General features: G+C 44.8%; 1 protein-coding gene across 2 annotated transcripts in view; it reads right to left on the bottom strand.

The window, feature by feature from the left end:
* TBC1D8 (TBC1 domain family member 8) overlaps window positions 1-12,627 on the bottom strand; it is a 137,997-nt gene that overhangs the window by 78,938 nt on the left and 46,432 nt on the right. Inside the window, exon 2 of one of the 2 annotated variants that reach the window (XM_069583818.1) lies at window positions 8,453-8,608. In XM_069583818.1, coding sequence (XP_069439919.1) covers window positions 8,453-8,608 — 156 coding nt within the window. The remainder of the gene's footprint in view (window positions 1-8,452; window positions 8,609-12,627) is intronic. The other variant, XM_069583820.1, reaches the window with a different exon arrangement.

The following is a 12,627-nucleotide window of genomic DNA, read 5'->3' as shown; positions in this document are numbered from 1 at the left end:
GACTATTCACAATAGCCAAGATACAGAGGCAAACGCAGTGTCCAACAACACATGAATGATAAAGATGTGATGATATACATATACATACAATATATATGTATATTGTATATACAATATACATATATACACAATGCAATACTATTCAGCCACCCACAAAAGAAGAGAATGAAATAATGCCATTTGCAGCAATATGGATGAATCTACAAATTATTGTACTAAGAGTTAATGCAAACTCTTAATGCAAACTATTATATATAGGGTGGATAAACTACAAGGTCCTACTATATATAGCACAGGGAACTATATTCCGTATCCTGTGATAAACCACAATGGAAAAGAAAAAAGACAGTGTTGACGCTAATCAATTTTATATTTAACCACAATAAAAAAAAAATTCTTTTAAAAGACAGGAAGCAAGACCTTTTGCTCCAAGCTCTACTGTGCAGTGGTCCCGGTGGCTAGCCACAGAGCTCAGACTCAGGCCCCGCACAGCCCTGGACTATCCCTGGCCTTGGCTTCTCAGAAAGGACCCGAGACACTTTATCAGTGGTGGCACACACCACCTCCCTTCCCCTCGTTATGGACAGGGGTCTTGACTCCTGAGCCCTTGACCTTCGCTTACGTACTTGACCCCCCATTCACCCACACGCCAGACTCTGCCCTGGGCACTGAGGGTCAGTAGCGAGCACCACTCTGAGAAAACTATTTTCATTAGGGACCAAGCACTTAGATAAAAGGGAAACATTAGTAGAGCCAAGTGCTACAGGGACAAGGGAGCCGGAACTGAGGAGGCACTTGGCAGGGGCTCCTGGGGAGGCCTCTCTGGGCAGGAGGGGGACATCTGAGTTCTGATCCAAATGACAGGGCACACGTCTCTGCCAGCGCCCTCGAAAGGGCTCATAATGACCCTCACAACATACCTTCTCTTCTGTCTGCTGAAGCCAATAGTAATTATAAAGCCTTGGGATCCAAAACAACAACAATGCCTTGGGATTCATTAACAAAGTAATAATAACAGGAACTTCTCTCTCTTCCCGCACCATCCACAGATTTCTGCTGCCAAGTGATAATCACGTTCACCCACAAAATCACCTACCCAGCTCTTCCACCTCTGCTTTTAAAGAAAAAAAAAAGAGAGAGAGAGAGATTCTTATCCTCAAGAATCAGCCCCGACCCCCTGCACTGCCCTGGGAGCAGCCAGAGGCAAGTGCAGATATAAATCACCCCCTCCAGCCACACTTCCTGTTCTGGCCACCTCCCAGAGCCGCCCAGGCCCTTCCTACAGCTCTTGTTTGTGCTTCATCTGAGACAAGAGACCCTGGGCAGGGAGCCTTTCTCAGGGCTCAAGACACAATAAAATATTAAACATGGTGAATCAATATCACAGCACAAGATGCCCACGGGGCTCCCGGAAAGAGCCCTGAGTACCTAAATCAATACCACAGGCCCGAGACAAATCTCCACCCCAGTGCCTCCTCCCTTACCCGAGAAAAGGGCGCCCGAACGAACAGCTGCTTACTCAGACCTTCAGTGGGCAAGAGGACAGACTAAGGTGGCGCCTCTCTAACTCGCCGTAGGTCAGGCCCAAGGAGAGCGCCCAGTCAAGTGGAAACCAAAGGAAGCAGACTTTCTAAATTCATTTTTTAACTGGAGTATAGTTGATTGATGCTGATGCTGAAGCTCCAATACTTTGGCTGTCTGATACGAAAAGCTCACTCATTGGAAAAGACTGATGCTGGGAAAGACTGAGGGCAGGAGAAGAAGGGGACGACAGAGGTGAGATGGTTGGATGGCATCACTGACACAACGGACATGAATTCCAGCTAACCCCAGGAGATAGTGGAAGATGGGGGAGTCTGGTGTGCCTCAGGCCATGGGGTCGCAAACACTTGGACATGACTTAGCAACTGAACAACAAATAGTTGACTTAAAATGTTGTGTTAGTTTCTAGTGTATCGCAAACTGAGTCAGTTATACACATATGCTTGTATTTATTCTTTTTCAGATTCTTTCCCCATGTAGGTTACAGAGTATTAAGTAGAGTTCCCTGTACTAGACAGTGGGTCCTTGTTGTTTATTTTATATATAGTAGTGTGTAAATGTTAATATGCCAAACTCCTAATTTATCTAACCCCCCTTTCCCCTTTGGTAATCCTAAGTTTGTCTGTGAGTCTATGTCTGTTTTGTAAACAAGTTCATTTGTACCACTTTTTTAGATTTCACACTGATGTTTTCAAATTGTGGTGTTAAGGAATACTCTTGAAAATCCCTTGACCAGCAAGGAGATCAAACCAGTCAATCCTAAAGGAAATCGACCCTGAATATTCACTGGAAGGACTGATGCTGAAACTCTAATACTTCAGCCACCTGACGTGAAAAGCCAACTCATTGGAAAAGACCCTGATGCTGGGAAAGATTGAAGGCAAAAAGAGAAGGGGATGGCAGGGGATGAGATGGTTAGATAGCAACACGGACTCAATGAACATGAATCTGAGCAAAGTCTGGGAGATACTGAAGGACAGGGGAGCCAGGCAGGCTACAGTGCATGGTGTTGCAAAGAGTTGGACACAGCTTAGCGACTGAACAAGACCAACAACATATAAGTGATACAATACGGTATTTGACTTTCTCTGACTTCACTTAATATGATAATCTCTAGGCCCATCCGTGTTGCTGCAAAGGGCATTGTTTTATTCTTTTTATAGCTCAAGGAAGCAGATCTTGGTTTAAGAGAAAGAATGTTCCAGGAATTAAATGTGCTCAGGACAGCTACACTGCTAGAGGGTAGGCAGCCAGTGTAAACAGCTGCAATCTTTATAGCAGGTAATTTGGGAAGACACATATAAATGGCCTTATAAACGTATATCCATTGGATGCAATAATTCCTTACTACAGGCACACCCCAGAGATACTGTGGGCCGGGTTCAGAGCACTGCAATAAAACAAACATCATAATAAAGGGAGTCTCATGCATTTTTTTATTTTACGGAACCTATAAAAGTTATGTTTCTACTACACTTTAGTCTATTAAGTGTGCAATAGCATTGTATCTAAATAAACAATGTACATGCCTTAGATTAAATACTTTCTTGCTACGAAACTAACCATCATCCAAGTCTTCACCAAGTCAGCAATCTTTTTATCACAGTCACATCAAAGATCACTGATGACGGATCACTGTAACAAAATACAATAAGGAAAAATCTGAAATACTGACAGAGTTACCAAAAGGTAACACAGAGACACAAAGTGAACAAATGCTCTTGGAAGATGGCAAGGATTGATTTGTCCTTCACAACAGTCGTTGCTCAATCGCTCAGCTGTGTCCAACTCTTTGCAGCCGTATGGATTGCAGCACGCCAGGCTTCCCTGTTCTCCACTACCTCCCAGACTTTGCTCAAACTCAGGGCTTCCCAGGTGGCACTAGGGGTGAAGAGCATGCCTACCAACACAGGAGACATAAGAGACGTGGGCTCCATCCCTGGTTTGGGAAGATCCCCTGGAGGAGGAAATGGCAACTCACTCCAGTATTCTTGCCTAGAGGACCCCATGGACAGGGAATCCTGGCGGGCTACGGTCCACAGTGTCACAAAGAGTCAGACACGACTGAAGCAACTTAGCACACATGTCCATTGAGTCAGTGACGCCATCCAACCATCTCACTCTCTGTCATCCCTTTCTCCTTCTGCCCTCAATCTTTCCCAGCATCAGGGTCTTTTCCATTGAGTCAGCTCTTCTCATTAAGTGACCAAAGTATCGGAGCTTCAGCACCAGTCCTTCCAATGAATATTCAGGACTGATTTCCTTTAGGATTGACTGGTTCTATCTCCTTGCTGGCCAAGGGACTCTGAAGAGTGTTCTCCAGCACCCCAATGAAACCATGTGATCAGCCTTGTTAACTGGTGAAAAATGCAACATGTTCAGAGCACAGTAAAGTACAATAAGTCTAGCTACAGGCAAAGGCTGAACACTGTGTCACCATCAAGCATGACACTGCGTCACTGTGGAGCCCAGACTGGCTCCTGTGGACCTGCAGGGCCTGTGGTCTCAGGGCCCAAGCAGGCTTGTGCACTAAGTGCCCCCACTGGTGACTCCCCAGAGGTCCATCTAGCAGGAGACAAAACTCCAAACATTCTCATCAAAAGTCTAAATCCTAGGGCAAGACCACCTCCCTGCCTGGGGCAGAGGAGAGGAATCAGGGAGAATCGGGAGAAGAGGGCAGGGTCTTGCCCCTCCCACCTCTCATCCTGGCCAGCAGCACACCAGCACCCCCTGCTCTGTCCCCAAAATACACATCAAAATGCCACGGTCACTGAATTAATGCTTACACAGTGTGAGAGAACCATTTCCAAGCATGAGCGAGAAAGGGGAGAAAGCACAGCAACCAAGCAAAACCGCTGACCGCAAGGGGATGGAGAGAGGCGAACAAGGCGCCCAACGTCCTAGAGGAAGAGGAGCAGGAGATGCGCACGAAGCCTTCACGCCCCAAGACGGTGCAACAGAAACGTGAGTTCAACGAAACGAGAGCTCAAAGGTGAGAGGGTGAGATTACAGAGGCAAAATGGGAGACTGGAGACCTAGGGAAATGAACTGAGGATCAAAACCACTGACAACATGGGGACTTCCCTGGTAGTCCAGGGGTTATGAATCCACCTTGCAAAGCAGGGCATGCAGGTTTGACCCCTGGTCGGAGAACTAAGATCCTGCCTCCCGCAACTACCCAGCCTGTGTGCTGCAATACCGCAATGGAAGATCCTGCGAGATGCAATGAAGATCCCGAGTGCCACAACTAAGACCCCACACGGCCAAATTACTCATTTTTTTTAAAAAAACCACACGCCAACAAAATTAGTAGGTCAGTTAAAGGCAGCAGAGTCTGAGAAACACTGCTAAAAAGCAGGGCTATACAACCAGCATGCAGAGTGCAGCTGAAAAGGGCAGATCAAGAAAAACCCAGTATTCCTAAAACACTACTATACTGTGTACGCTCAGTTGCTCAGTCCGACTCTGCGACCCCATTGACTGTAGCCGCCAGGCTTCTCTGTCCACAGGACATTTCAGACAAGAATACTGGAGTGGGTTGCCATGCTCTCCTCCAGTGCATCTTCCCAACCCAGGGATCAAACCCACGTCTCCTGTGGGTCTCCTGCATTGGAAGGCAGATTCTTTACCACTGAGTCACTGGGGAAGCCCAAGCTTACTGCACCTAAAAGAAATACTGCCTTATATACATCGCTTTTTCTGCCCGTTAGCGCTGTAACCAAGAAATCTAACAGCAAAACCAATAACGCACGTTAAGAAGTAAAAAGTAATACTGTGAAAGGGGAGTGCTCCTGTACGGTCAAGTCTTTTATCAAAGATCTTTTCATCAAAAAAAGGAAAAGCAGAAATGAAAAACAGACCTGTCCAACATAAAGTGTCCTTGAAGTGGGAAATCCAATCAACGGAATATAAAATGCACTTTTTTTTACAATGTAACACATACACAGAATGATATTAAGAAAGTTCCTGAAATGATTTAAGAAAGCCATCTTAAGTCCTGGAAGAGCGCATGGAGTTTCAGGAAAATGTAACACAAAGTGCTCCAGGGAGTAACAGATCATAAGGGAGTTACTTAAGTGACTAATGTTGCGAAACTTCAGAGATTAAAAAAAAAAGCAGTTATACCCATGAAGAGCACATCACCCAACACGCAGCAGGGTGGGAGGTAGGGTGCATCAGACCAGCCTGAGGTTTCTCCCCTCGCCACTGAAATACTGCAAGGCCCCAAAGTGATGGCCACTAAGCCCCAGAGACTGGTCAGAACCCATACCCAACCAGGGCGTTGCAACCATGTGAGACATCATTAAAGAAAGAAAACAGGGATACAGCCAACCAAGAAGCCAAAATAAAAGAGGCTATGTTGGGAAAACCATACCTGATGGAAACACTGAATTGATTTACACAGACAACGGAGCCAGACAACGTTGAGGAACACAGTTACCGAACAGAACGAGAATCACAGCGTACAATTAATAGTAAAACTTTTTAAAATGAGAGCCTGGGGCAGCAGGGGACGGATGAGAAGGCTGAGAGCATCCTTGTCCTTCAGGAGGTGAACACTGTCCAAGTAGAAACACTGTCTTCAAAAGCTACAATTCTGACCTTGTCACACATTCAAACATCTATCCCCTTGACCTTCAGTGAACCTTTTAGAAAGCCGGCACTCAGGATTCGAGGGATATTTCTTTGAAGTTTAACAGTTTTTTCATTTCACTTCAGCACCTTTCTTTTCAGTTCAGTTCAGTCGCTCAGTCGTGTCCGACTCTTTGCAACCCCATGAATCGCAGCACGCCAGGCCTCCCTGTCCATCACCATCTCCCGGAGTTCACTCAGACTCACGTCTATCGAGTCCATGATGCCATCCAGCCATCTCATCCTCTGTCGTCCCCTTCTCCTCCTGCCCCCAATCCCTCCCAGCATCAGAGTCTTTTCCGATGAGTCAACTCTTCGCATGAGGTGGCCAAAGTACTGGAGCTTCAGCTTTAGCATCATTCCTTCCACAGAAATCCCAGGGCTGATCTCCTTCAGAATGGACTGGTTGGATCTCCTTGCAGTCCAAGGGACTCTCCAACACCACAGTTCAAAAGCATCAATTCTTCAGGGCTCAGCTTTCTTCACAGTCCAGCTCTCATATCCACACATGACCACAGGAAAACAATATCTGTATTGTCCACTGGCCCTGTCGGACAAGCTGCGCCATCTACCATTCTTCCCAACTCCCCCTGGCTTGTGTAGATGCATTAGAAAGTGGTGCTGGGAACTCCCTGGTGGCCCAGTGGTTAGGACTCGGAGCTTTCACTGCCGCGGTCCTGGGAGCAATCCGATTGGGGCACCAAGCTCAGCATGGCCAAAAAATACAAAACGACAAAAGGAAGGAAGGAAAAAAAGTTGTCAACCAGTGCCACTGGAGGCTGGTTGGCTAGGATGATGGTGGTGGGGGCAGAAGGGGGAAGACGACATATTTTTCTCTTTGTACTTTTCAGAGCTAATTGATTATATTGAGCATGCATCATTTTATCACTTTATGCAAATACAGAATGATTTGTCCAAACAAAAAAACAAGCTGGGAAAAAAATGTTCCAAGATGTTAACAGTCATTAGTAATAAACGGTGGGTATAAGACGACAATTTTCTTCTTTATCCTTTCCTGTATTTTTTCCAGGAAAAAAAAAGTAATCCGATGTCATTATAGAATGTAAGGTGACACTGAAATTTGACAGTAGTTACTAAAATGTGGGCTTCCCTGGTGGCTCACACAATCAAGAACTGCCTCCAGTGTGGGAGATTAGGGTTCAATCCCTCGGTCAGGAAAATCCCCTGGAGAAGGGGATGGCAACCCACTTCAGTATTCTTGCCTGAAGAATCCCATGGACAGAGGAGTCCATGGTGTTGCAAAGAGCAGGACATGACCAAGAGATTAACGTTTTCACTTCTTTAAGAGAAAAAAAACAAAACACAACTGAAAGCCTCTGCGTAGAAACACATGTAGACAGTGATTACCCTGGATAAGAGGTTATAGATGACTTCTTTCTCCTCCTTTCTTACCCATTTTCTAATTTCTGAAGTGCGAAGATTACCTGCGTAATTAAAAAGACACATCTCACCGACAGCCCTTTGAGCATCCCCGTGACGGTAATACTAAAATAGGGACTAGGAGTTATCCGTCAACACTGTGTAAGTTCAACTTGCGTTTGTGCTAATTTACATGTCAGGGAGTTGGTGATGGACAGGGAGGCCTGGCATGCTGCGATTCACGGGGTCGCACAGAGTTGGACACGACTGAGCGACTGAACTGAACAAGCCTGAGAGAAAAGGGCTTGCCGTGCCTCATTTGCACAGGTTCAGAAATCTCACATGAATTGTGTGAATAAAGTTTCTGTGGTGTTTGACACATCTCAGGTTTGTTTCTTAACAGAAGGGGCTTCTCACGATGCCATGATTCCCAGAGGACCTGAGTGTCCGGGCAGAGCCCCGAACGGTGCGTGTGGGAGGAGCTGAAACTCAGAGAGGATGGGAAGGTGATTTCTAAACTCCCGCAGAGCCCCGCTGTCCAGGGATTCAGTGCACAGTGGAACAAGGACGAAGACAGGCCTGAGACAGACCCAGCCCGGGGCACTTCCCCGGCACGGTCACAGAGTGCACTCACATCCAGGGCGCCTGTGTCATGTCAGACACAAGATGGAAAAAAAAACAGCTGGGTTCCTCCGGGAACCACACACCACTTGGACCGTCTGTCCAACCTGGCTGCCCAGCCTTAGGAACCACTACGTGCTTCTGATGGTTGAGAGAAAGAACAGAGAGCTCACAGCAGCGAATGAGGTTTGGCGAGTTACCTTCAAGCATCACCACCATGCAGATACCCATGCTCAGACCTCAAGGTGGGGAATGCTCCACCTGGGACGAAACTCACCCGTGGCCACGGCCCAGTAAACGTCCGATCCGCTCAGTAACTCACCACATGCTATGGGAGAATACACCTGGGAGCCGGGCACCTGGAGCAGAATTCGGAACGGAGCAACCCGGGCGTTGGAATCCAGCACCGCGTCCAGGGCACCCACCAGGCGACCTTCAAGAGACAAGAGGACAACGCACGTGTGAGCACAGGGACGGACAGCCAGCAGCCCAAGGGGAAGGCGGGGCGGCAACTCAGAGCGTCAGCAGCCTCTTTTTTCGTTAAATTTTATTGAAGTATAGTTGGTTTATAATGTGTTGATTTATTCTGTACAGCAAAGTGATTCAGGTATACATAAATACACTTTTTTTTTCATATTCTTTTCCATTATGGTTTATCACAAGATACTGAATACAGTTCCCTGTGCTATTCAGCAAGATTTTGTCCATTTTTAAAATGTATTTATTTTTAATTGGAGAATAATTGCTTTACAATGTTGTGTTGGTTTCTGCCCTACAACAACATGAATCAGCCATAAGTATACAAATGTCCCCGACCTCGTGAGCCTCCCTCCCTCCAACCCAGCCCCCTTCCCACCCCTCTAGGTTGTCACAGAGCCCAGGCTGAGATCCCTGTGTTTTAGAGCAACTTTCCAGTAGCTATCTATTACATATGGAATGGACACTGTATGTCAAGGCTACTCTCTCCATCGGTCCCGCCCTCTCTTTTCCTCACTGTGTCCACTCTTCCTCCGTGTCTCCGTTCCTGCCCTATCCGTTCTACACACAGTTTCCATCTGCTAGCCCCAAACTCCTAATCCACCCCCCGCCACTGCCCTCGGCAACCACAAGTCTGCCCTCTCTGTCTGCGAGTTTGTTTTGAGGATACGTTCATTTGCATCCCGCTTTCGATTCCACATGTAAGTGCCACCACAGGATCGTTCTTTCTCTTTCTGACTTACTTCATTTAGTATGGTAATCTCGAGGTCTTCCATGATGCTGCAAATGACATCATTTCATCTTCTGGTGACTGAGGACTACTCCACTGTATATATGCACCATGTCTCCTTTATCCATTCAACCACTGATGGACACTTAGGTTGCTTTCATGTCTTGGCTACTGTAAATAGTCCAGATTAACCATATATAGTAGGACCTTGTTGTTTATCCATCCTATACATATCAGCTGGCTTCTGCTAGCCTCAAACTCCCAGTCCATCCCTCCCTGGTCCACCCTCCCCCTCGGCCACCACAAGCCTGCTCTCCATCATATTTCACAGACATGCTCGCTCATGCCGTAGTTTAGCTTCTACATACGAGTGCTATAATATTTGTCTTTCTCTGATTTACTTAGCATGATCATCTCTAGGTGCATCCATGTTAGTGAAAATGCCATCACTGCGTTCTTTTTATGACTGAGTACTACTCCCCTGTATATCTACACCACACAGCAGAAGTCTTTCTGTTTGGAAAGACTCAAGGCTCAGGAGCTTTGGCAATGGGCAGCGAGCTTTATGCCAACACAACTACCTGGCCCCTGCACCTGGAAGAAGGCGGGAAGAGCAGCAGTTAAAAAGTGATGAGGGGACTTCTGGGTTCCGCTCTAACCCTCGCATACTCTAAGCTTCTCCTCTAGGAAACCACAGAAAGAAGAGAAACATAACCCTAAGGAAGCAGAAGAAAATAATAAAAATTGAGCCAAAAAGCCCAACATAATTCAAAATATAAAAACAATAGCAAAAAAAAAAATCAATAAAACCAAAATCTGATTCTTTGAAAAGATCAATAAAAGTGACAAGCCTCTAGCTAGGCTAAGGAAGGAATAAGGGGAGAAGATACAAATTACCAATATTAGAAATGTTCCCCGAGATATTAAAAGGATAATAAAGGAGTGTATGAACAATTCTATACTCACCAATTTGATAATTTATATGAGATGTACCAATTCCTTGAAAGACATAAATTATCAAAACTCACACAAAGAGAGCTAAATCATTTGAATAGACCTATATCTATTAAAGAAATTGGTGAGTCAATAGGAAGGAAGAAACAAAACTGCCTTTGTTCACAGATGACATGCTTGAATTCACAAAAAAATCCCAAAGAATCAATAACCAAAAGGGAAAAAAAAACTTAAGGAACTCATAAGCAAACATAGAAAGCCTGTCAGACAGAGGGATAAATGACAAGTGCTTTACCAAATAACAGCAATGAACAATTGAAATTTGACAAGAATGTAAATACCACTGACAATAGCAAAAGATGTTCTTATCAGGCAGAAATCTAAATACGCGCAGGATCTATGTGCAAAAGACTGCAAAACTCTGATGAAAGGATTCAAAGAAGATCTAAACAAATGGAAACATACTCCATGTTCTTGGGTTGAAAGATTCCGTACTGTTAAGATGTCAAGTCATCCCAACCTGATTTATAGATTCAAGGCGCCACAACAAAAATCTTGGCAAGCCATTCTGTAGATATTGATAAACTGATGATTAGAAAGTCTACTTGAAAAGACAAAGACCTATTACTGGTAGTAGTAGTAGTAATGATAATACCACTGAAGAAGAACAAAGCTGGAGGACTCGTGCGATACAATTTCAAGACTTAACTACGGTACCAAGCTATAGTAATCAAGGCAATGCGATATGGGCAATAAAATACACAGGTCAGTGGAACAGAATCAGAACCTCACAAATGTATCCCACAAGTACAATTAACTGATTTTTGACAAAGGAGCAAAAGTAATTCAACGAAGGACAGTCTTTTCAACAAATGGTTCTGGAACAACTGGACATCCATATGAAAGAATACAAACCTAAGACACAGATCTTATACCTTTCAAAAATTAACTCAAAATGTATCACACACCAACTGCTGACAAGGATGTCAGCAACAGGAACTTATTCATTGCTGATGGGAATGCTTAGGGTGGTCACTTTGGAAGACACTCTGGTTGTTCTTGACGAGTTAAACATAGTCTTACACCACAGGGCAATCACACTCTTAAGTATTCATCCAACTGTTTTGAAAATTCACACCCACACAAAAACCTTCACATGAATACTTACAGAAGTTGTATTCATAACTGTCCCAAATTGGAAACAACCAAGATGTCCTTCAACAGGTGAACAGATAATCAAACTGTGGTGCATAATTCAACGGAGTATTTTTCAGTGATGAAAAGAAGCAAATTTCCAAGCCTTGACAAGAAAGAAAGACCTTAAATTCATATTGCTAAGTGAGCAAAGCCCTCCTAAAAAGGCTACATTCTGCACGATTCTAATTATTCTTGGGAAAAAAAATGGGAAATACAGCAAGGGTAGAAAAATCAGTGATCACCAAGAAGGGGCTGAATTAGTCAAATGTGGGGGAATTTTAGGGTGGTGAAACTATTCTGTATGATACTCTAATTATATATACATGACACTATGCCTTTGTCAAAATCCACAGATGTTTCCAGCATAAAGAGTGAACTTTCATGTTTGCAAATTTTGAAAAAAAAATCATTTAGGGAGGTCCATGGGTTCCCAAGTGAATGCAGAATATGACAAAAAAAAAAAAAAACAACCATCTAATTGTATTACAAATGTATGAAATGAGAGTGAAGGGTATACAGAAAAAGGGTTTGACTTAAGTAACTGTGGAAATGAACAGTCTTTAGGAGGAAAGGTCAAAGAAATGTGCTTTGAGAGTCCACTCTTAACAATTCTGATCCATTTCTGGAACACTAGAAACCAACAGTCAAGAAAGAGGATGATGGCAGGTGACGGCCAGGTTCCTAACTGGAGTGGGAGTTTACAGGTGAGGCAAGGCAAAGAGGCAAGAAATACAGTGATTAGGACTTCCTTGGTGGTCCACTGGTTAAGAATCCACCTGCCAATGCAGGGGACATGGGATTGATCCTTGGTCTGGCAAGATCCCACCTGCTACGAGGTAACTAAGCCCGTGCACCGGGAGACTGAGCTCCAAGACAAGAGAAGCCAGCACAATGAGAAGCCCACACACTTCAGCGAAGACAGTGGCCTGCTCTCCACTAGAGAAAGCCCACGTGCAGCAATGAGGCTCCACTGCAGCCCTAATGAAGTGAAAACACAGTGCTTAGCGTCAAAGACACAGGTGTGAATGGTGTCTAGTTTACCACAGACACAAATGGCTACGTACAGTAACAGTGATGTGTGTATATACAAAGAT

This window comes from Ovis canadensis, chromosome 3 (genome assembly GCF_042477335.2).
Source record: "Ovis canadensis isolate MfBH-ARS-UI-01 breed Bighorn chromosome 3, ARS-UI_OviCan_v2, whole genome shotgun sequence".
In the NCBI taxonomy this organism is placed as follows: domain Eukaryota; kingdom Metazoa; phylum Chordata; class Mammalia; order Artiodactyla; family Bovidae; genus Ovis; species Ovis canadensis.
The sequence above is the reverse complement of the archived record's forward strand: the minus strand, read 5'-3'. Positions and strand labels throughout refer to the sequence as shown.